We start from the raw sequence: 19054 nt of genomic DNA, 5'->3' as shown, positions 1-19054 counted from the left end.
CCTCCCCGAACACCCCCCCATCCCGAGCAGGGCCACTCCTACCCCTGCCCCCAACACCCTGACTCGGGGCAGGGCCTCTCATTCCCTCCCGCCCCCACCCGGCCACTCCTTCCCCCTCCCCCAACACCTCCCCCACCCCCAGGCAGGGCCCCTCCTTCCCCCCTCCCCCTCCCGGCATCGCCTCTCCCCAGCAGGACAGGGTAACCCCTGGGTCCCACCCCACTCCTTTTCCCCCCTCCCCTCTCACCCAGCCCCGGGCTTCTGCTGGTGCCAGCCCCCCCCCAGCTCTGAACTGAGGGCTTCCAGGAGTGCCCTGCCCACAGGAGCACACAAGAACCCCCCCCCAGCAGGCCACCCTCCGAGAGGCAGGAAAAAGGCTTTAATGGGGAAGGTACCAGAGCAAGAACAGCAAGTGCAATAGCAAAAGCAGCACAAGTTACAGATTCCAGCTCCGTCAGGATTCCAGCCTCCTCCACCCATGCCGAGAAAAGGAAGGTGAAGGCCCCAGGCAGGAGGCCATGCTGCCTAGGCCTGTGCCAGACTGATGGGGTTGAAGCAGAGTAGTGCTCCCTGCAGTTCAGGCGCAGGGCTGCCCACTCCACCCAGTCGCACCCCTACCATTAGTGGGGAATCTATCACAAAAGCAGCCCCTAGAGCTGCAGCACCGAGGCTGTGGAGATTGGGAATTGGAGGTTGCCCAGCCTGGCACAAGAGAACATCGCTGGCTCGCCCAGGACAGCTGCTCTACGCCCCGACCTTTCTGGAAGCCCTAACGCTGGGATTACGCTCAGAGTTGTGGCTGCTTTACAGCAGCTGGTAGAAGGGTCCTGGTAACTGAGTGGGCACTGCCTTCAGTTGGAATGCCAGCTAGCACGTACTAGCCTGATGGCAGGAGCTGCTCTTGCTGCCCAGTGCTGGAGTAGCCACAGCTCCCCTCCAGCCCCCAGAGCCTCAGACAATTACAGCAATGATTAGTCATTTAAAAAAAGAATATGGAGCTGACAGTCTCAAAGAAGCACAGAGTTTGGTTCAAACTATTAACTCCTCCCCCTCCCTTCCCCTGGAGCCAGCAGAGAATCAATGTACATTCCACTTGGACAGCTCCTGAAGATCTGATTGCTTCTCATCTCTTCCAGATAGCAAGGCCCTGGGCATGGTCCTCCCTAGCAGGGCAGCTGTGCAGACGCAGGAGAGAATGAGAACCTGAGCTGTGGAGTCCAGCACCACGCTCTAAAACTGGAAGGAAGGAAAAAAGAAAGGTGGTCAGATGCCCATTAGTCCCTGTGCACCCACACATCTTCCTGGTCACACTCCCAGCCTGTGCAGGCCCCTGCGAGCTACTGTAACTTTGCACTTTACTAGAGAGGGGGCAGCATATGGAAAGTTACAGATCCCAGAACTGGGCACTCCAGCCAACTCACAGATCCTGGAAAGTTGGGACCTGTGCTCTGGAGATGGTGACTTCTTACTGCACAGCTCTTCACCTGAAGAGGTTGTACTGCTGACCAGCCAACCGCACACACTGCACACCCACGCCTTCCCTGCCCCACCCCACTGAACTCACATCCCTGTAGGAGCCTGCCTGCTGCGGCCATCAAGTCACTTGGTACCACACTGCTCCCTCATTTAACAGGGTGTCAGGAACGCCCACACCATCTGGCAGCAGGACCTCATCCCCCATGAGTCCTACCTCTGCGGGCCTTCACATCACCCCAGGCAGCCCTTCCCCAAGCTGCACCCTCCAGGGATCATAGGAGCATATCATGGCCATACTGGGTCACATCAACAACAGCCAGTGCCAGATGCTTCAGAGGGAGTGATCCATCCTGTCACCTGGTCTTAGCTTCTGGCAGTCAGAGTTTTAGGGATACCCAGCCCACAGGGTTGAATCCCTGACCATCTTGGCTAGTAGCCATTGATGGACCCGTACTCCAGGAACTAAGCTAGTTAGTTTTTGAACCCAGTTATTCTTTTGGCCTTCACCTCCCCTGGCAATGAGTTCCACAGATTGACTGTTGTGTGAAGTACTTCCTTATGTTTGTTTGACCAGCTACCCACTAATTTCATTGGGTGACCCCTGGTCCTTGTGTTACAAGAAGGAGTAAACAGCACTTATTTACTTTCTTCACACCAGTCATGATTTTATAGACCTTCCAAAGCTGACCCGGCTCAGTCTTTTTAATCTCATATGGAAGCTGTTCCAAATCCCTCATTTTGGTTGCCCATCTCTATACTTTGTCCAATTAAATGTTTTGTTTGTTTTTGTTTTGTTTTTTTTTTGAGATAGGGCAACCACATCTGCACACAGTATTCACGGGTCCCGGCATACCATGGATTTATATGGTGGTGTTAGGATATTTTCTGTTTTATTATCTAACCCTTTCCTAATTGTTCCTAACTATTGTTAGCTTCTCTGACTGCAGCTGCAGATGGAGTCATTGTGGATAGTTCTCTGACATCTGCTCAATGATTTCTTTCTTGAGGGGTCTAAATTAACTGTGACCACATCATTTTATATGGATAGTTGGGATTATGTTTTCCAATGTGCATTACTTTGCACTGATCAACACTGAATTTCATCTGCCATTTTGTTGCCCAGTCACGTAGTGTTATGAGATCCTTTTCAACTCTTTGCAGTTAGCTTTCAACTTAACTATCTTTAGTTCTACATCATCTGCACACTTTGCCACCTCACTGTTTATTCCTTTTTCCAGATCATTTATGAATATGTTAAACAGTACTGGTCACAGTACAGTTCTTAGGGGGACCATGCTATTTTTCTCCACTGTGAAACCTGACCATTTATTCCTACTCTTTGTTTCCTATCTTTTAACCAGTTACCAATCCATGAAAGGACCTTCCCTCTTATCCCATGACTACTTACTTTGCTTAAGAGCCTTCGGAGAAGGACCTTGTCAAAGGCTTTCTGAAAGTCCAAGTACACTATATACACTGGGTCACCCTTGTTCACACTTGTTGACCCCCCCAAAAGAATTCTAATAGACTGCTAAGGCATGATTTCCCTTTACAAAACCTGCATTGACTCTTCCCCAACATCTCATTTAGCTGTGTGTCTAAAAATTTTGTACTTTACTATGGATTCAACCCATTTGCCCAGTACTAAAGTTAGGTTTACTGGCCTGTAATGGCCAGGATTGCCTCTAGAGGCTTAAAGCAAAGCACCACATTAGATGATTGGAGGATAGCTACAGAGGCTGATTTAAGCGATAGGTTATATACAACAGTTGGTAGTTCTGCAGTTTCATATTTTAGTTCCTTCAGAACTCCTGGGTGATACCATCTGGTCATGGTGACTTAGTACTGTTTAATTTATCAATTTGTTCCAAGCCTCCTCTATTGACACCTCAATTTGGGATAGTTCCTCAGATCTGTCACCTAAATAGAATGGCTCAGGTTTGGGAATCTCTTTCTCAGTCTGTGCAGTGAAAAACTCATTCATGCAGTTTCTCCCCAATAGGTTTATTTTCCTTGTCTGCTGTTTTAGAACCTTGACTGTCCAGTGGCTCCACTGACTGGTAGCTTCCTGCTTCTGATGTACTTAAACACTTCTTTTTGCTGTTAGCTTTCGTGTCTTTTGCTAGTTGCGCTTCACATTCTTTGCCCTGCCTAATTCTACTGTTACACGTGACTTGCCAGAGTTTATGCTCCTTTCTATTTTCCTCAGTAGGATCTGACTGCCAGTTTCTAAAAGATACCTGTCTCTAACCACCTCTTTTACTGTTTAGCCATGGTGACCTTTTTTGTTTCTCTTACAGTTCTTTTATCTGGGATATACATTTAGTTTGTGCCTCTATTATGGTGGTTTTTAAAAGTTTCTATGGAGGGTGCAGACATTTTCACGCTTGTGACTGTTCTTTTCAATTTCTGTTTAACTAGCTTCCTCATTTTTGTATAGTTCCCCTTTTTTAAGTTAAATGCTACTATGGTGATTTTCTTTGGTATTTCACCTTCTACAAGGATGTTATATTTAATTACATTATGGTCACTAGGACTGAGCAGTTCAGCTACATTCACCTATTGGACCAGGTCCTGTGCACCACTGAGGACTAAATGAAGAACTGCCTCTCCCCTTGCGGGTTCCAGGACTAGCTGCTCCAAGAAACAGTCATTTATGGTGTCAAAAAATTTTCATCTCTGCATCCCAGCCTGAGGCGTTCTGTACCCAGTCAACATGGGGCTAGTTGAAGTAACCCATTATTATTGGGCTTTCTGTTTTTGTATTAGCCAGGCTGGGCAGGGATGGTGTCCTTAGCCTCTGTTTGCCAGAAGCTGGGAATGGGCAACAGGGGATGGATCACTCAGTTGCCCTGTTCTGTTCATTCTCTCTGGGACACCTGGCATTGCCCACTGTCAGAAGACAGGACACTGAGCTAGATGGACCTTTGGTCTGACCCAGTATGGCCGCTCTCATGTAGCCTCTCTAATCTCCCTGAGCATTTCCCAGTCACTAGCATCATCCTGGTCAGGTGGCTGGCAGTATATTCCTCCTGCTCTACTCTTATTATTCAAGTAGCGACAGGAGCAGCACCAGGGTTTTTGGCGCCCTAGGCGGGGGTCCTTCCGCACTCCCAGTTGTTGGCAGCAATTCTGCGGCGGAAGTGTCCTTCCGCGCTCCCAGTCTTCGGGGCACTTCAGCGGCGGGTCCCGGAGCGAGTGAAGGACCCGCCGCCGAATTGCTGCCGCTGACCCAGAGTGCGGAAGGACCCCCCGCCGCCAAATTGCCGCCGAGGGCAGCAAAATGGCACCCCCCCAAATCCTGGCACCCTAGGCGACTGCCTAGGTCGCCTAAATGGAAGCGCCGGCCCTGAGTACAGAATTTCTATCCAGCGAGAGTCTATGGTACAGTTTGAGTTGTTTACTATATTTGACTCTGCTTTCTTTCAGCTACAGTGCCACACCCCTCCCGCTCAGTGTGATGTGCGCCATCATTCCTTCATATTTTGTACCCTCGCCCCTGCCCATGCCACGCTCCAGGCAGAGACTGCATACCTGGGACTGCTTGTTTTCTAACTAGACCTTTTTCCGGGACAGAGTCAGGAGACCCAAACAGGCTTCCATGTGACCCTTTGCAAAGCCCTCTAAAGGAAACATTGTTCCCATGCTAGTTCTGGCAATCCAGGCTCCCCCTCACCACACTCAGCCAGCTTGGAAATGGACAGTGGGGACATGCCAGGTCCCCACATCTCTGAGGAAGGGCCGCAGGCCCCGTTTGTCTAGCTGTTACCCCCAAAGCTCTCCCTGGTCAACAACAGGCTGCCCACGAGCCCCTTCCTGCAACGGAAAGGGGAAGGAGGCTGCTGTTCCCCTGCCTAGGAGCTCACGTTCTTGAGGAACTCCTCTGCCACAATGCGAGCCCTGGCGTTGACGGACAGCTTCATCTCACTGATCTCCTTGTCAATCTCTTCCATGAAGTGGATCACAAAGTCCACTAGCTTGTGCTTGTACATCTGCTCTGTGTGGAAGTTTGTGATCAGGAAGCTGATGTCATAACCCTAGTGGGAGAGAGGAAAAAAGCAACACCTGGTCAGTGATCACCACCAAAGCCCCTTTGCCCTCCTTGGCAGCTCAGCACCGTGGCAAAGATGCTCATGAGAGTGAGCTGCCAAAGCAGGTGAGTAGAAGTGTCCCTGTCCTGCACCACAGGATTTGCCCCCCACCCAAGCCATCTCACCTCCACGGGTTTCCTGCGCAGGATGAAGAAGTTCTCAGCCCTCATCATCATGAAGCGCATGAATTTATGGCACAGGATCTTCTCAATCTCATCCGCCTGAAGGGAGGAAGGGGAAGTCAGGCTTCCTCAAGACGAGTGCAAGCCACCAACATTTTGCCTCACCTCCAGCTCCATCCCCTCCTGTGCTGCCCCCCACCCCCTGCAGGCTCACCTGTTTCACTGCAATGCTGACTCTCACAGAGTTGATGGACCCCTCGATCAGAACCTTCTCTTTCTCATTCCTGCTGATGATCACCGGCTGCAACAGCAGCTCTTTGCTACTCCTGCAAACCCAGGAGAGACATCAGCATGCATGGAGGAGGGAGCACTTGCCAGCCCAACACACGTGCATGACATAAGGGGCAGGCACCCACCAGGGAATTGCTCACTCACCTGGCTACTTGCAGCTGGGGAAAAGTGTAGGAACCTCATTGTAACACAGAAGCTTGCACTTTTGTGACCTAATAGCTCTAATGCCAGATGTACAGCCCTGGGGACTGAACAAGTCCAGCATGAGCAGCACTACCCCTGCCAACATGCCTCATCTCTGTCCCACAGAAGCCACCCGCAAGCCTCCTTGGTCCCTCCAGTCCTCAGTTTCCCTGATGGGCCTGACTAGATGGGTAATTAGTGCCAATTGAGCCAGCTGTGACTTGTGTGTGTAGAGCCCTGCACTAGGAGTTAGACAGACTCACACCAGACACGGCCAATGAGCAGCCAAGACCCTTAGCTGTAGCCAGTGGCTTGGCAAAGAGGGAGGAGGGAAAGACGGCTTGCCTGCAAAGGGCTGTGTAAGACCTTCATTACATGAAAATGTTTTCTTGATATAAACAATGCCTTAAATTCACACCTCTCTGGTTATCCCAGGGCAGCCAACCCCCACTATCACAGGGACTCTCTTCACTCTACATCTTTCTCTCCTGACAAGGGGCTAAAGGTAAACCGAAGAAACTCCTGAGAGCAGAGTAACACACAGGGTTCCCCTAAGATCACAAGGCCTCCATAGCCAGGGACCATCCTGCAGGAACAAAGCCTATGCCTCCCCAAGGCTCCAAAGTCCCAAGACAGTAGCTGAAGGAAGCAACGCAAAGTGGCACTTGCAGGGTTCCGGTCCCACTGGACAGCTGCAATGCAAGCTTTCCCCACACAACCAGCACTTTGAGCCCCCAAGGGATAGGAATATCAACTAGGGATGGCAGGACACTCCAATTCCCATTCTCCAGAGCGGACTGGACAGTACAGACAGTCCCGTGTGGTGATGGAGACACTCCTGGGACTAACCTCAGCCTCCCACTGAAACATTCCAAACAACAAATATCTCAGCAACCTCAACAGTGTCCTTTGACAACATGATGATAATACAATTTGCAAGCACTCTGCCATGGAAGAATCATGTATTATTAATTAAAGACAGGAAGAGACCTGTCTGCTGAACACACATTGCTTTCCTCAAGTACTCAGAAATGCATATTTCATGACAAAAAATTAAATCACAACAAAATAGTCTTAACTCTGACCCAGGGATTGTTGGTTTAATTAAATTCCGTTACCTCGATTTAAGTAGCAACACATTTTCTTTTAAGGGACATTGTTAAATGGAAAATATGAGCAGTAAATATATTTAACAAAATTACCTTATCAATTGACAGTAGGGTCTCAATACTGTTTTTCTTGAGAAAAAACATTATAGGCAGAGCTGGTATTGGACAGCCTTAAGTATTATAGGCAGTGTTGATGTCTATAAGACGACACTGATTTTAACTGCATATAAACTGGGTCAAACTTTAGCCACTCAGGCCGAAATTTCCCACGCTAGGCATCTGATTCCGGCTGAATATTAAATCTCAGCAAAAATGGTTCAACCATCTGACCAAGTTTAGAGGAAAATATATTTTGCCCATCTTAAAACAACTCTTCAAGCCATTTCATTGAGAAGCTCTAGTGCTTTACAGCAGGGACTAGAAATTTGGCAAGGGGGTCACTGTTCTGTCACTGAGGAGCCCCTTTTGCTGTCCCTGTGAAAAATTGCTCAAGTGTGTTCTAGCCTTTGAAAAACTCTCAGTTCATCCATGCTCCATGGAGACCTCAGAGTTCACCAGCTAAATGCTGCAGAGTTTCTCTGCACTGAGCATGCCCCAACCCAGGGTGAGCAGGACCTTCCTGGCCATTGCTCCTTCTTGCAATGCACCAGAACTTGCAGGGAGAGGGTAGCAGTGGGGCAAAGTCAGGTCATGCCTGGGAGCAGGGTTGGGAGAGACTTTGTCCTGTGCTGTTGGTGTTCCTCTGGCTGGTGCCCAGGCAGCATGGGGAAGAAAACATACTGACTCTCGTTCAGAAAGGACAAGGGCTGAACCTAGGGGGCAGACTGGGACTGAGAGCTGCCTAGAAGGCATGGCAGAGCAGTCGAAGAGGAAGGGGGAACTGGGACTAGCTGGGCAAGACGACCAAGCCAATGAGCTGAAGGGAAGGGGCTGCTCTGTAACGCACGATGCTTCTCCCAGACTTAGCCCCCGGGCCTCCTGGTGACAGGCACTGCCCTGAGCAAGCAGCCAACCCCCCCGCACGTTTCCCCTGCTGGGACAGGGGCTCAGGACATACGGGGCTTCAGCGTCCCCGCCGCCCATCTCGGGGTCCCAACGCCCTCCCAGTACCTGACTTCCACCTCCGGCTTGTTGTGTCGCTCCACCACCTGGGAGGAGAAATTCTCCAGGCACAGGGCAGCCTGCAGCGTGGCGCGCACCGCGTTCAGGTAGGGGCGCAGGGTGGCAGTCTGGGGAGAGCAGGCAAGTCAGAACAAGGGCGAGAGCCACCACCGCCCCGGCCCGCGCGGCCTCATCCCTGGTGCCCCGGCTCGGCTCGGTCCGGCTCGGCCCCCTCAGCCCTGGCCCGGCCCCGCGGCCTCATCCCTGGTGCCCCGGCTCGGCTCGGCCCGGCTCGGCTCGGCCCCCTCAGCCCTGGCCCGGCCCCGCGGCCTCATCCCTGGTGCCCCGGCTCGGCGCGGCCCCCTCAGCCATGGCCCGGCCCCGCCCCGCCCCGCCCGCCGGTCCCTCACCGCCCCGGCCCCCGCGGCCTCATCCCTGGTGCCCCGGCTCCGCTCGGCTCGGCTCGGCGCGGCCCCCGCAGCCCTGGCCCGGCCCCGCCCGCCGGTCCCTCACGGCCCCGGCCCGCGCGCCCCCAGCCCCTACCATAGCGGCAGCTTCGCTCCGGTCCTCCGGCTCCCAGGAAGCGGAAGTGGCGGGTGCAGCCGCGGCGGCTCCTCTCTTCCGGGATGGGAGGACCGTTCCATTACCGCCCGCGGGGGTCTCTCACCTGAGCCTTCCTCCTGCCCGGGAATGGGAGCGGCCGCGCCGACCCCTCAGACCCCTGACACTGGCAGTCCGCGCGGGGGGAGCGCTCCGGCGCCGCGGCCCTACTGTGAGCGCCGGGGCTCCTCTTCCCCCCCATCCCGCACTTGGTACATTCCGGCCGCTGCTTCCATATTAGGGAACGGAGAGTGAGATTCCTCAGCCAATGGGGCGGGGCCTCAGGGCGGCGCCCAGCCAATGGCGATCGGGTATGGCCACCCTGGGCTACGGGGCCTGGAAGGGCGTTGAGCCGCCGGAAGTGCTGCAGGGACCCCCCCTCCCGGCGTGTCAGTGGTAGCGGCCGCCCCGCCGAGCGGCGCCGTCTGCTTGGGCCCGCGATCGCCGGGGGCGCGGCCTGAGGCCTCCGCAGCAGGGACCGGCCGCCGGAAGCGCCGCCTGGTGCTGCCCCCCCCCCCCCCAGCGCGGCGCCCCCAAACCCCACGTCCCCCCCGCGTGCCGCCCCCCCAGCGCGGCGCCCCCAAACCCCACTTTCCCGCGCGGTGCCCCCAAACCCCACTTCCCCCCCACGTGCTCCCCCAAACCCCACTTTCCCGCGCGGTGCCCCCAAACCCCACTTCCCCCCCACGTGCTCCCCCAAACCCCACTTCCCTCCACGTCCTGACCCCCCAGCCTGTGCCCCTGCATCCTGCACCCCCCCCAGCCTGTGCCCCTGCATCCTGCACCCCCAAAGCCCAGCGCCCCCTGTGTCTCGCACACCCCACCTAGCCCAGCGCCCCCACATCCTGTGCCCCCCCCGCCTGGTATCCCTGTATTCTGGCACCTCCAAACCCCAGTGAGCCCTGTGTCCTGCACACACCCCCAGCCCCCATATCCCAGTGCTCTTGTATCCCACCGGCCCCCTGTATCCCGGCACCCCCCGTATCCCAGCGCCCCCAAACCCCGGCGCCTGCGGCCGGGCGATGAGCGAGCTCAAGGACTGCCCGCTGCAGTTCCACGACTTCAAGTCGGTGGATCACCTGAAAGTCTGCCCGCGCTACACTGCCGTGCTGGCCCGCTCCGAGGACGATGGCATTGGCATTGAGGAGCTCGACACGCTGCAGTTGGAGCTGGAGACGCTGCTGTCCTCGGCCAGCCGCAGGCTGCGGGTGCTGGAGGCAGAGACGCAGGTTGGGCTCCCTAATTCCTTGGGCGTCCTGGGGTGCCTGGATGATGGGCATGGGGAGGCCAGGCCACCTAGGGTCATGGCTCAGCGGCAGCTGGAGTCCATCGGTCTTGGCTTCATGGCCCTTTGCCAGGGACCCATTCAGCCCCAGGAGGGAAGTCCCTTCTATGTCCAATGGAAGAGGTACCCCATATCTGCAAAGCTCCCCCCACTTCACACACAGCCCGTTTGGGGTCTGCCAATCCATGGTGCCCATGCCAAAAGCTGCTTGGTGGCGGTGCTGACCCAGCGGCAGGGGGGTAGAACCTGCGGGCTTCAAACAAGTCAGCAGTGAAATGGTTAACATGGTGGGGTTTGATGACTTGTCATTAGTCTTCAGAGTGAACACCATACCAGAGTCCCAAGTAATGTCACAAGTTATTGGGGTGACAGGGCGATGGTGAATGGCCAGGGCCCTGTGCTATGCAGGAGGTCAGACTGCAAGATCTAATGGCCCCCATCTGGTCTAAAAGGTCAAGAATGTTTACCTTTTGGTAACAACTGCAGCTGGGTCACTGCTTGTTGCTCTGTGGGTTGGTTCTGACCAAGAGGCCTGTTGGCTTGTTTTCTCTGTGCCTGGAATTGCTCCATATAGTGGCTAGCCCCTGTTTTGTTCAATGTGCCATCTCCCCATTGCTGGTTCTTCCCTCCCATGGCAGAAAATGCCGCAGCACAGCCCTGCTTGCTACCAGCCTTGTGAGTCTGTCCAGCCTTTTTTCCCTTCCTTCTCTCTCTGAAGGTTGTGCCTCAGTGATCCCTGTGAGCTGCAGAGGGATGCCAGCCGCCAGGGAGAACAGGGCCTGAGGGGAAACGCGGCATGATGGTTGCTGGGGAAAAGGAGAGGGCAGACACGGCTCACCAAGGGCAAGGGTCCTGGATGGAACTAGACCCTTCCCCTTCCGGTTCTGGGTTCAGCCAGCTGCCTGTCTGGTGTGACACAGGGCCATTCTCTCTCAGATTTTGACAGACTGGCAGGACAAGAAGGGGGACAGGCGGTTCCTGAAGCTGGGCAAAGAGCATGAACTGGGCACCCCAGTTAAACATGGAAAGCCCAAGAAGCAGAAACTAGAGGGGAAGGGTGGTCACGGCACAGGGCCTGGCCCTGGGCGGCCTAAATCCAAGAACCTCCAGCCCAAGATCCAAGAATATGAGTTTCCAGACGACCCAGTTGACATGCCTCGGATCCCCAAAAATGATGCCCCGAACAGGTATGGGGTGTGTGTGTGTGAAGGGACACTGGGAGAGTGGGGTGGAGACAGCTGGGGCAGTGAGCAAAGGGACACTGAGGGGTTCCCAAGGATAACACTCATTTCCCTGATGCTCTGGGTCAAAACCACCAGCTGCAAAGCTGAATTGGAGCTTGGATGGTGTGAGAGTGAAGTTTGGTCTGGCACTGAGCTGTCCTAGGGCCCAGAATCCATCTCCTGGGTAGAGGAGGAGCCACAGCTCAAGTCAGCAGCCCGGTTCCTGGCTTGGGGTGGTCACCTGCCCCCTTCCCTCTGAGTGCCTTCTTTGCTCTGTCCTGCAGGTTCTGGGCCTCAGTGGAGCCCTACTGTGCTGACCTCACTAGTGAGGAGGTGCGAACCCTGGAGGAGCTGCTCAAACCCCCGGAGGATGAGGCTGAGCACTACAAGGTAGCCCCCCCTCCCAGCCCCATGCTATCCTCCTGCTGCCTGGAGTCTGCAGTCCTGTGCCTCGTGGTGGGTGCCGACTCCACTGGGGCAAGGCAGGCAGCAAAGGCCTGTGTTTGTGGGCTGTGCCCTCCCCTCTGGGTCCGGGCAGTGCCACGGGGCCGTGAGAGAGGCCGTGGCTACCTCTTGTCTGTGCTGGGGCAATGCAGGCTGGGTAGGACCAAGCTGAGCTGGAGGCTGTATTCCCATAGGGCCCGTGCTGCTTTGCCCCCGTTCTTGGCAGCAGAGCGGGCCTGGGCTCTCCATGGAATACAGCAACCATTTCAGTTTCATTTCCAGGGCACTAAGTGGCTCAGGCCCTGGGCATCTGAAAACTTGTCCCCTGCTCCAGCACTTGGGCCTCCCTCTGCTTTTCAGGCACAATCAAACTGCCTGCTGCAAGGGGGCAGGAGACAGCAGCTTCCTCGCAGGCTGGCCCCACACCATGGCACTTGCAGCTGCAGGATCTGAATGAGTCTAGACCTCTGCATGCTGTGGGCCACGCCCAAAGCTCCTTCCTGTGCTGTGCCAGGCTCTGACCCAGCAGGTGGCTTTCAGTGAGAACCCCCCGTTTCCCAGCGGAGGGGAAGGGCAGGGACAGCTCTTAGTCCGTGAGCGTTCAGATCTGGGCCGAAATACCTGCTTTAACAGTGTTCCAAAGAGTGCCTGTCCCAAACACCGAACAATCCCCCCATTCATTCAGACAGACACACACACTGATCCTGCTGCTTCAGGCAGGAGATTGGTGGGACAGTAACCCAATTGCTGTTCAGAGTTGAGGTGGGACAGGGCTGCAGAGAGGAGTATGAAAATCCAGACCTTAGCGAAAAGCAGAAGTCTTCTGGCTCAGCTGCCCCAAGTGACCTTGGCTGGTACTCACCCGCTGCCCTCCCAGCACACCCAGCAAGAGCGCCCGGGCACTGGCCCAGCTGCCCCTCTGCCCATGTGACCCTGGCTGGTACTCACTGCTGCCCTCCCAGCAAGAGCCCCAGGGCACCAGCCCAGCTGCCCCTCTGCTCACGTGACCCTGGCCGGTACTCACCTGCTACCTTCCCAGCACACCCAGCGAGTGCGCCTGAGCGCTGGCCCAGCTACCCGTCTGCCTACGTATGGGTGCAGAAGTGACAAATGGAGTCCATGATGCTCCTTGTGTAGTGTACGCTGCAGCTGGCACCTGGGTCTGCTTGTGCCGGTCAAGCCAGTGACCTCAGCGCGTGCTGTGCTGGGGTGGGACCTGCAGGGCCGGTGCAACCATTTACGGCGCTAGAATTTAGGGGGTAGCATTTTCTTTGGCAGCAACTGTGGCGGCCAGATCTTCAGCCGCCCTGGTTGCCGCCGGCATTTAGGCGGGGGAATCGCGGGGAGGGCCACCTGCAGCAAGTAAGGGGGGTGGGTGGCACACAGGGGAACTCCCCACCCCAGCTCATCACTGCCCCACCTCCTCCCCGAGCACACCCGTGGCTGCTTCACTTCTCCCGCCTCCCAGGTTTGCGGCACCTAAGCTGATTGGCGCTGCAAGCCTGGGAGGCGGGAGAAGTGAAGCAGCAACGGTGTGCTCGGGGAGGAGGCAGAGCAGGGGTGAGCTGCTTGGGGGCAGGGGGGAGCTGCTGCCGGGGGTGGAGGTGGGGCTCAGGGCAGGGGCTCGGGGACGGGGGAGGGCGCAAGGTGGAAGTTTTGCCTAGGGCGCGAAACATCCTTACACCGGCCCTGGGGACCTGAACTGCAAGGGACGCTGCCCATGCAGGCTTTGCATCTGACTGGGATCTGTCATACCTGAGCTTCCCAGAGCTGAGGTCAAGGGGAGTTCTCCTTGTGTGCAAGTGCCAGCCTCTGGCAGAGTCCCCTGAAGCTCTCCTCCTGGAGCTTCGCCGGGCCCAGGGAGAGCTCCGAGCCCCGCCCACTCCCTCGGCCTTGTCAGGGCAGGAGCTGAGACTGCCACCCTATGCCCTTCCTCAGGCAGGAATTCTGAAGCTCTTGGCATGTGCCCAAGGAGTGGCCCTTATAGGACATGCATCAGCTCTCTGCAGAGACTCCCAACAGGGCTTGCCCACAGCCAGCTGGCACCATGAAGTGCCTGGCACTGCTGTGCAGAGGGGGGCAGAAGGCCATGCTCTGCCACGTCTCTGGTGGAAGAGGGGCTGCAGGGACTCTGAGCCCAGCTCCCTGAGCTCCTGCTCTCACTGTCCTGCTTTTGTAGATCCCACCCCTGGGGAAGCATTACTCTCACCGCTGGGCCCAGGAGGATCTGCTGGAGGAGCAGAAGGATGGTGCCCGGGCAGCAGCTGCTGCTGACAAGAAGAAAGGCATCCTGGGACCGTTAACAGAGCTGGACACAAAAGGTGCCTCTGCTCCCCGCCCCCGGGCAGCACCACCATGGAGGGACTGGATGACATGTATTTGTGGGGGGCGGAGGTTGTCCATACCCAGCACTGAGGGGTATGTATGTGTGTGGGGGAGAGGGGGTCTGTGCTTTGTCCACGCCTAGTGCCGAGGGATTGGTGTGGGGGTAGGGGTGTGTGCGCCTGGCTCGCTCATGTGGCTGGAGAGTCCCAGGCCTTGGTGCAGGGGGGGTGGGGGACATGCCAGCCTTTCCTGGGGCAGCTGGGGAGTCCCAGAGTGGAGGCTGCTAGGCCCTGTTCTGCTGCAGCTGCTGCTCTGCCCACCACATCCTTCCCGCTCTGCTCACTGCTTCCTTCTCGCCTGCCTCCCAGATGTGGATGCCCTGCTGAAGAAGTCAGAGTCCCAGCAGGAGCAGCCTGAGGACGGCTGCCCATTTGGGCCCTTGACGCAGCGCCTCCTGCAAGCACTTGTCGAGGTGAGTGAGGCTCCAGGGCGAGCTCGGCTGCCAGATCCTGTGGGGCGTGGGTCCCAGCAGCGTGGAACTCACCCTCCCTCTCCACCCCTGCTGCTAGGAAAACATCATCTCGCCCATCGAGGACTCCTCGATCCCAGAGCTGGTGGGCAAAGACTCGGGAGCTGACGGTGCCGGTACTTCGCCCCGCAGCCAGAACAAACCCTTCAGGTGAGCAGCCCCATGTGGCCAGCCAGGGGGGCTGGCGGCCTGGCCAAGAAGCTCTTCTGCCTGGGAAGCTCCTCCTGGGCTTCTGGAAGAGCCTGGTCTGAATGCCCTGAGGTGCCTCTCAGGCCTGGGGTGGGTGCACCGGGGCTGTAAGGGAAGAACTTATGAGCTGCCAGACTAGGTCAGACCAAAGGTCCATCCAGCCCAGTATCCTGTCTGCCGACAGTGGCCCATGCCAGGTGCCCCGGAGGGAATGAACAGAACAGGGAATCGTCAAGTGATCTATCTCCTGTCACCCACTCCCAGCTTCAGGCAAACAGAAGCTAGGAGCACCATCCCTGCCCATCCTGGCTAATAGCCATTGATGGTCCTATCCTCCATAAACTTCTCTAGTTCTTTTTTGAACCCTGTTATAGTCTTGGCCTTCACAACATCCTCTGGCAAAGAGTTCCACAGGTTGACTGTGCGTTGTGTGAAGAAATACTTCCTTTGGTTTGTTTTAAACCTGCTGATTTCATTGGGTGACCCCTGGTTCTTGTTGTTTACTCCTTCTGATAACACACTTCACTATTCACTTTCTCCACACCAGTCATGATTTTATAGACCTCTATCATATCCCCCCCTTAGTCGCCTCTTTTCCAAGCTGAAAAGTCCCACTGTTATTAATCTCTCCTCATACGGAGCTGTTCCATACCCCTAATCATTTTTGTTGCACTTTTCTAAACCTTTTTCAATTCCAATATATCTTTTTTGAGATGGGGCAACCACATTTGCACGCAGTATTCAAGATGTGGGTGGACCATGGATTTATATAGAGGCGATACAATATTTTCTGTCTCATCGATCTCTTTCTTAATTTTATTTATTTAGCGTGTGCATAGTTGTCTAGCCATTCCCAACATTCTGTTCGCTTTCTTGACTGCTGCTGCACACTGAGTGGATGTTTTCAGAGAACTATCCACAGTGACTCCAAGATCTCTCTCTCGAATGGTAACAGCTAATTAGACCCCATTGTTTTATATGGATAGTTGGGATTGTTTCCCAATGTGCATTACTTTGCATTTGTCAGCATTGAATTTCATCTGCCATTTTGTTGCCCAGTCTCCCAGTTTGTGAGATCCCGTTATAACTCTTCTCAGTCTGCTTGGGACTTAACTGTCCTGAGTAGTTTTGTATTAGCTGCACACTTTGCTACCTCGCTGTTTACTCCTTTATCCAGATCATTTCTGAATCTGTTGAATAGGACAGATCCCAGTACAGACCCCTCAGGGACACCACTATTTACCTCTTTCCACTGGCCACTTATTCCTATCCTTTGTTTCTTGTCTTTTAGCCTGTTACCAATCCATGAGAGGATCTTCTCTCTTATCCCATGACTCCTTACTTTGCTTAAGAGCCTTTGGTGAAGGATCTTGTCAAAGGCTTTCTGAAAATCTTCAGTGTACTGTATCCCCCTTGTCCATGTGCTCACTGACCCCTCACAGAATTGTAGTAGAAGCAGAGAAAGAAACCTCTCTTCTCGTGTCTAGAGGCGTTGAGGAATTGCTCATGGAGAAGTTCAAGTGCTAGAGAGCCTGGTGTGTTCAGCACCTGAGCAGAAATCTCCTGTTCCCTCTGAGATCCAGCGCACTAGAGTCCAGGCTCTCCTGTGCCTAGCAGGCAGCACCAGAGGAAAGGGAGAGGAATGGGCTCGTGCTCTTGCTGAGCTGGACTTGGAAGCAGCCAGCCTGTGGGTGAGATCCGGGCAGGGAGCCTGGTTAGTTCACACTGCCTCCTTTCTGGAGTGAGGGCCAGTTCTGCCTGCCCCTTGGCGGAGGGGAGGGCAGGAGCCGGCAGGCTGTGCTACTGCAGTAGCCGGGATGCTGAGCTGCCGGGGGCTCACAGCAGCTCTCTTCTCTGCCCTTTGCAGCGTCCCCCACACCAAGTCCCTGGAGGGACGGCTCAAAGAGGAGCTGATTGCCCAAGGCCTGCTGGAGTCGGAGGACCGCCCCCCTGAGGACTCGGAGGATGAGGTCCTGGCGGAGCTGCGCAAAAGGCAGGCCGAGCTCAAGGCGCTCAGCGCTCACAACCGGGCCAAGAAGCAGGAGCTGCTCAGGTGGGTGTGGGGCCGGAGGTGCTGGCGGGGGGGCTAGGCTGTGGCTGACGGCTCTGCCTCTCTTCCCAGGCTGGCCAAGGACGAGCTGCACAGGCAGGTTCTGCGGCAGCGGGTGCGCATGGCTGACAATGAGGTCATGGATGCCTTCCGCAAGATCATGGCGGCGCGCCAGAAGAAGCGCACGCCCACCAAGAAGGAGAAGGACCAGGCCTGGAAGACCCTGAAGGAGCGTGAGAGTATCCTCAAGCTCCTGGATGGCTAATGGGGAAGGGCCACACCCTGCCCTGTCTCTCCAGACTGGCTGCGCAGCTGGGCTCCCGGTGCCTGCACTGACAGCTCCTTGCTGGGCACAGGGAGGCTCCAACCCTGGGCCTTAGCAGTGACTTCCCCGTCCCTGTCTCAGTGGGGCTGGGCACAGGCTGGAGGGGCTTGCCAGGCCTGGGAGGCAGAGCCCACATGCGTGTCCCCGCCTGTGGCTCTGCACCTGGTAGCACCTCCCTGAGCAGCTCTCCGTACTCCCCCTTCTCCCTGGGGTGCTCAGCTTCTCTGCATCTCCCTTCCCTACTATGCTGGGCAAGGGGCGCTCTCCCTTTCCAGCCAAGGGCCCTTCTCCTAGGCCTGTTCTTCAGACCCCTGCTGCAGCTAAGGGCAGGAGAGGGCTCCCTCACCCGTCTGCCTGTAGGCAGCACCCTTTCCTTTCTGGCCCATCTGGCTGTTGACCCAGGGCCCTTGTCTGGCTGCAGAAAAGAGCCACCCATCAGCCTTGGGACCACACAAGCACAGCTGCCTGTCTGGAAGGATCACTGGTCCCTAGAGGGCAGTTCCTGCTGCCTCCCTCCTGGTCCCATGGGCAAGGGCAGGGTCTGACCAGCCCTGCTAGCGTAGCCCCAGCCTCCAAGGGGCTGAGCTCCCCTGTGCTGGGGAACACAGCCTGAAGTCAAGCAGGGAGGCGCTGCCTGGAGAAACCAGCGGCTGGCTTCACCCGTAGTTGGGTGCCCCCCGCAGTGCCCAATTGTGAGCAGTAAAGGGTGCTGTGACCCTGGGAACTGCCGCTCCTGCAGCCAGCTGGGCCCTGCTGTTATTCTTGGAAAGCCGTGACAGCCATGACATCAGCTGTGCTGCAGCGGGGGGCTGGAGCAGCTGCAGCTCCCAGCCTCACTTCCTGGGTGGGGAGAGACAGACCTGCTGCACAGTGCATCTCCATTCCACTTCCAGCTCAGTCCCCAGGTGCGGAGAGCTGCCAAAGCAAGGGCCTGTAGCTATGCCCCTGTCCCCCCATCCTGGGCGGGGGCCTGGCTCCTGGGGGAGCGGGGCTAGAAGGCTCTATGGCTGGGGGCTGTCCAGCCCCAGGAGGCGGCAGCCGAAGTGCAGGGGGAAGGTGAGGCCCGAAGGGCAGCCCCTCACTTTGCCTCAGGCCAGTGCAGCAGTGGGGTCAGAGCATGCCCCTGCTGTCCAGGTTACGCCAGGGCAGATCTGGCGGTGCTGGGTGGGCAGAAAGGTGGTAGCAAATGGAGGGGCAGGGGCTGGATCTCTGCCTCTGTCCAGCCAGTGACTAGCCCCTGGGTGGGGGTGGGCAGCAGGGCCTGCTCCAGGGGAAAGCTCAGCCAGGCCATCTGCCCTGCAGCAGGGAGGGCCCCACTCCACCTGGGGGCCTCTGGGGCCTGTGCGCCCCCTGCAGTCCTGCACTCAGCTGCAGAGGCGCCCTGTGTAAGTCTTGCCTCTCGGGGGGAGGCACAGGCCGTGCCTGGCTGGGAGAGCTCCGGGCTGTAGGAGCCATCCCTATGGGAGGGCAGGGACACCATGGCTAGGGCTGTGTCACTGGGCAGAACCCAGAGGGATTGAGCTGGGGCCAGGCAGGGTCCTGGGCTCCCCTCTGCTTAGGGGGAGTGGCCTCATTGCTGCTGAGATTTGAGGCTCGGGGGCTTCTCAGCACCGAGGGGTGCACCGGCTGCTGCAGGGCGGAGCAGTGCTGAGCTTGACCCTTAGGCAAGGCTCTACCTGTGAATGACAGCTTTTTAGCTGGTGGGGGAGGG

At 56.5% G+C, this 19054-nt stretch overlaps 2 protein-coding genes across 2 annotated transcripts; one reads left to right on the top strand and one right to left on the bottom strand.

The window, feature by feature from the left end:
* Nucleotides 1-357: 357 nt before the first annotated feature.
* ARPC4 (actin related protein 2/3 complex subunit 4) lies at nucleotides 358-9032 on the bottom strand. The gene is given in 7 exon segments (XM_050960853.1): nucleotides 358-1236; nucleotides 5343-5513; nucleotides 5693-5788; nucleotides 5904-6015; nucleotides 8383-8501; nucleotides 8917-8942; nucleotides 8945-9032. Coding segments are annotated over 7 exon segments (603 nt in total). The 5' UTR covers nucleotides 9018-9032; the 3' UTR covers nucleotides 358-1230.
* A 749-nt stretch (nucleotides 9033-9781) lies between these two features.
* On the top strand, nucleotides 9782-17436 carry TADA3 (transcriptional adaptor 3). Its single transcript, XM_050960877.1, has 8 exons — nucleotides 9782-10202; nucleotides 11195-11445; nucleotides 11766-11871; nucleotides 14105-14246; nucleotides 14619-14722; nucleotides 14820-14929; nucleotides 16836-17021; nucleotides 17091-17436. Exons 1-8 carry the CDS (start codon nucleotides 9996-9998, stop codon nucleotides 17281-17283), a joined length of 1299 nt encoding a protein of 432 aa, XP_050816834.1. The 5' UTR covers nucleotides 9782-9995; the 3' UTR covers nucleotides 17284-17436.
* The last annotated feature ends 1618 nt before the right edge of the window (nucleotides 17437-19054 follow it).

The sequence above is a fragment of the Gopherus flavomarginatus genome, chromosome 6 (genome assembly GCF_025201925.1).
Source record: "Gopherus flavomarginatus isolate rGopFla2 chromosome 6, rGopFla2.mat.asm, whole genome shotgun sequence".
Lineage (NCBI taxonomy): Eukaryota > Metazoa > Chordata > Testudines > Testudinidae > Gopherus > Gopherus flavomarginatus.
The sequence above is the reverse complement of the archived record's forward strand: the minus strand, read 5'-3'. Positions and strand labels throughout refer to the sequence as shown.

What these genes read in the sequence shown, in the direction of transcription:
- TADA3 (XM_050960877.1), top strand. Translation starts at nt 9,996, where the DNA reads ATGAGCGAGCTCAAGGACTGCCCGCTGCAGTTCCACGACTTCAAGTCG. An exon ending in AAAAATGATGCCCCGAACAG is followed by an intron (nt 11,446 to 11,765) that starts GTATGGGGTGTG and finishes TCTGTCCTGCAG; the next exon opens with GTTCTGGGCCTCAGTGGAGC. An exon ending in ATGAGGCTGAGCACTACAAG is followed by an intron (nt 11,872 to 14,104) that starts GTAGCCCCCCCT and finishes CTGCTTTTGTAG; the next exon opens with ATCCCACCCCTGGGGAAGCA.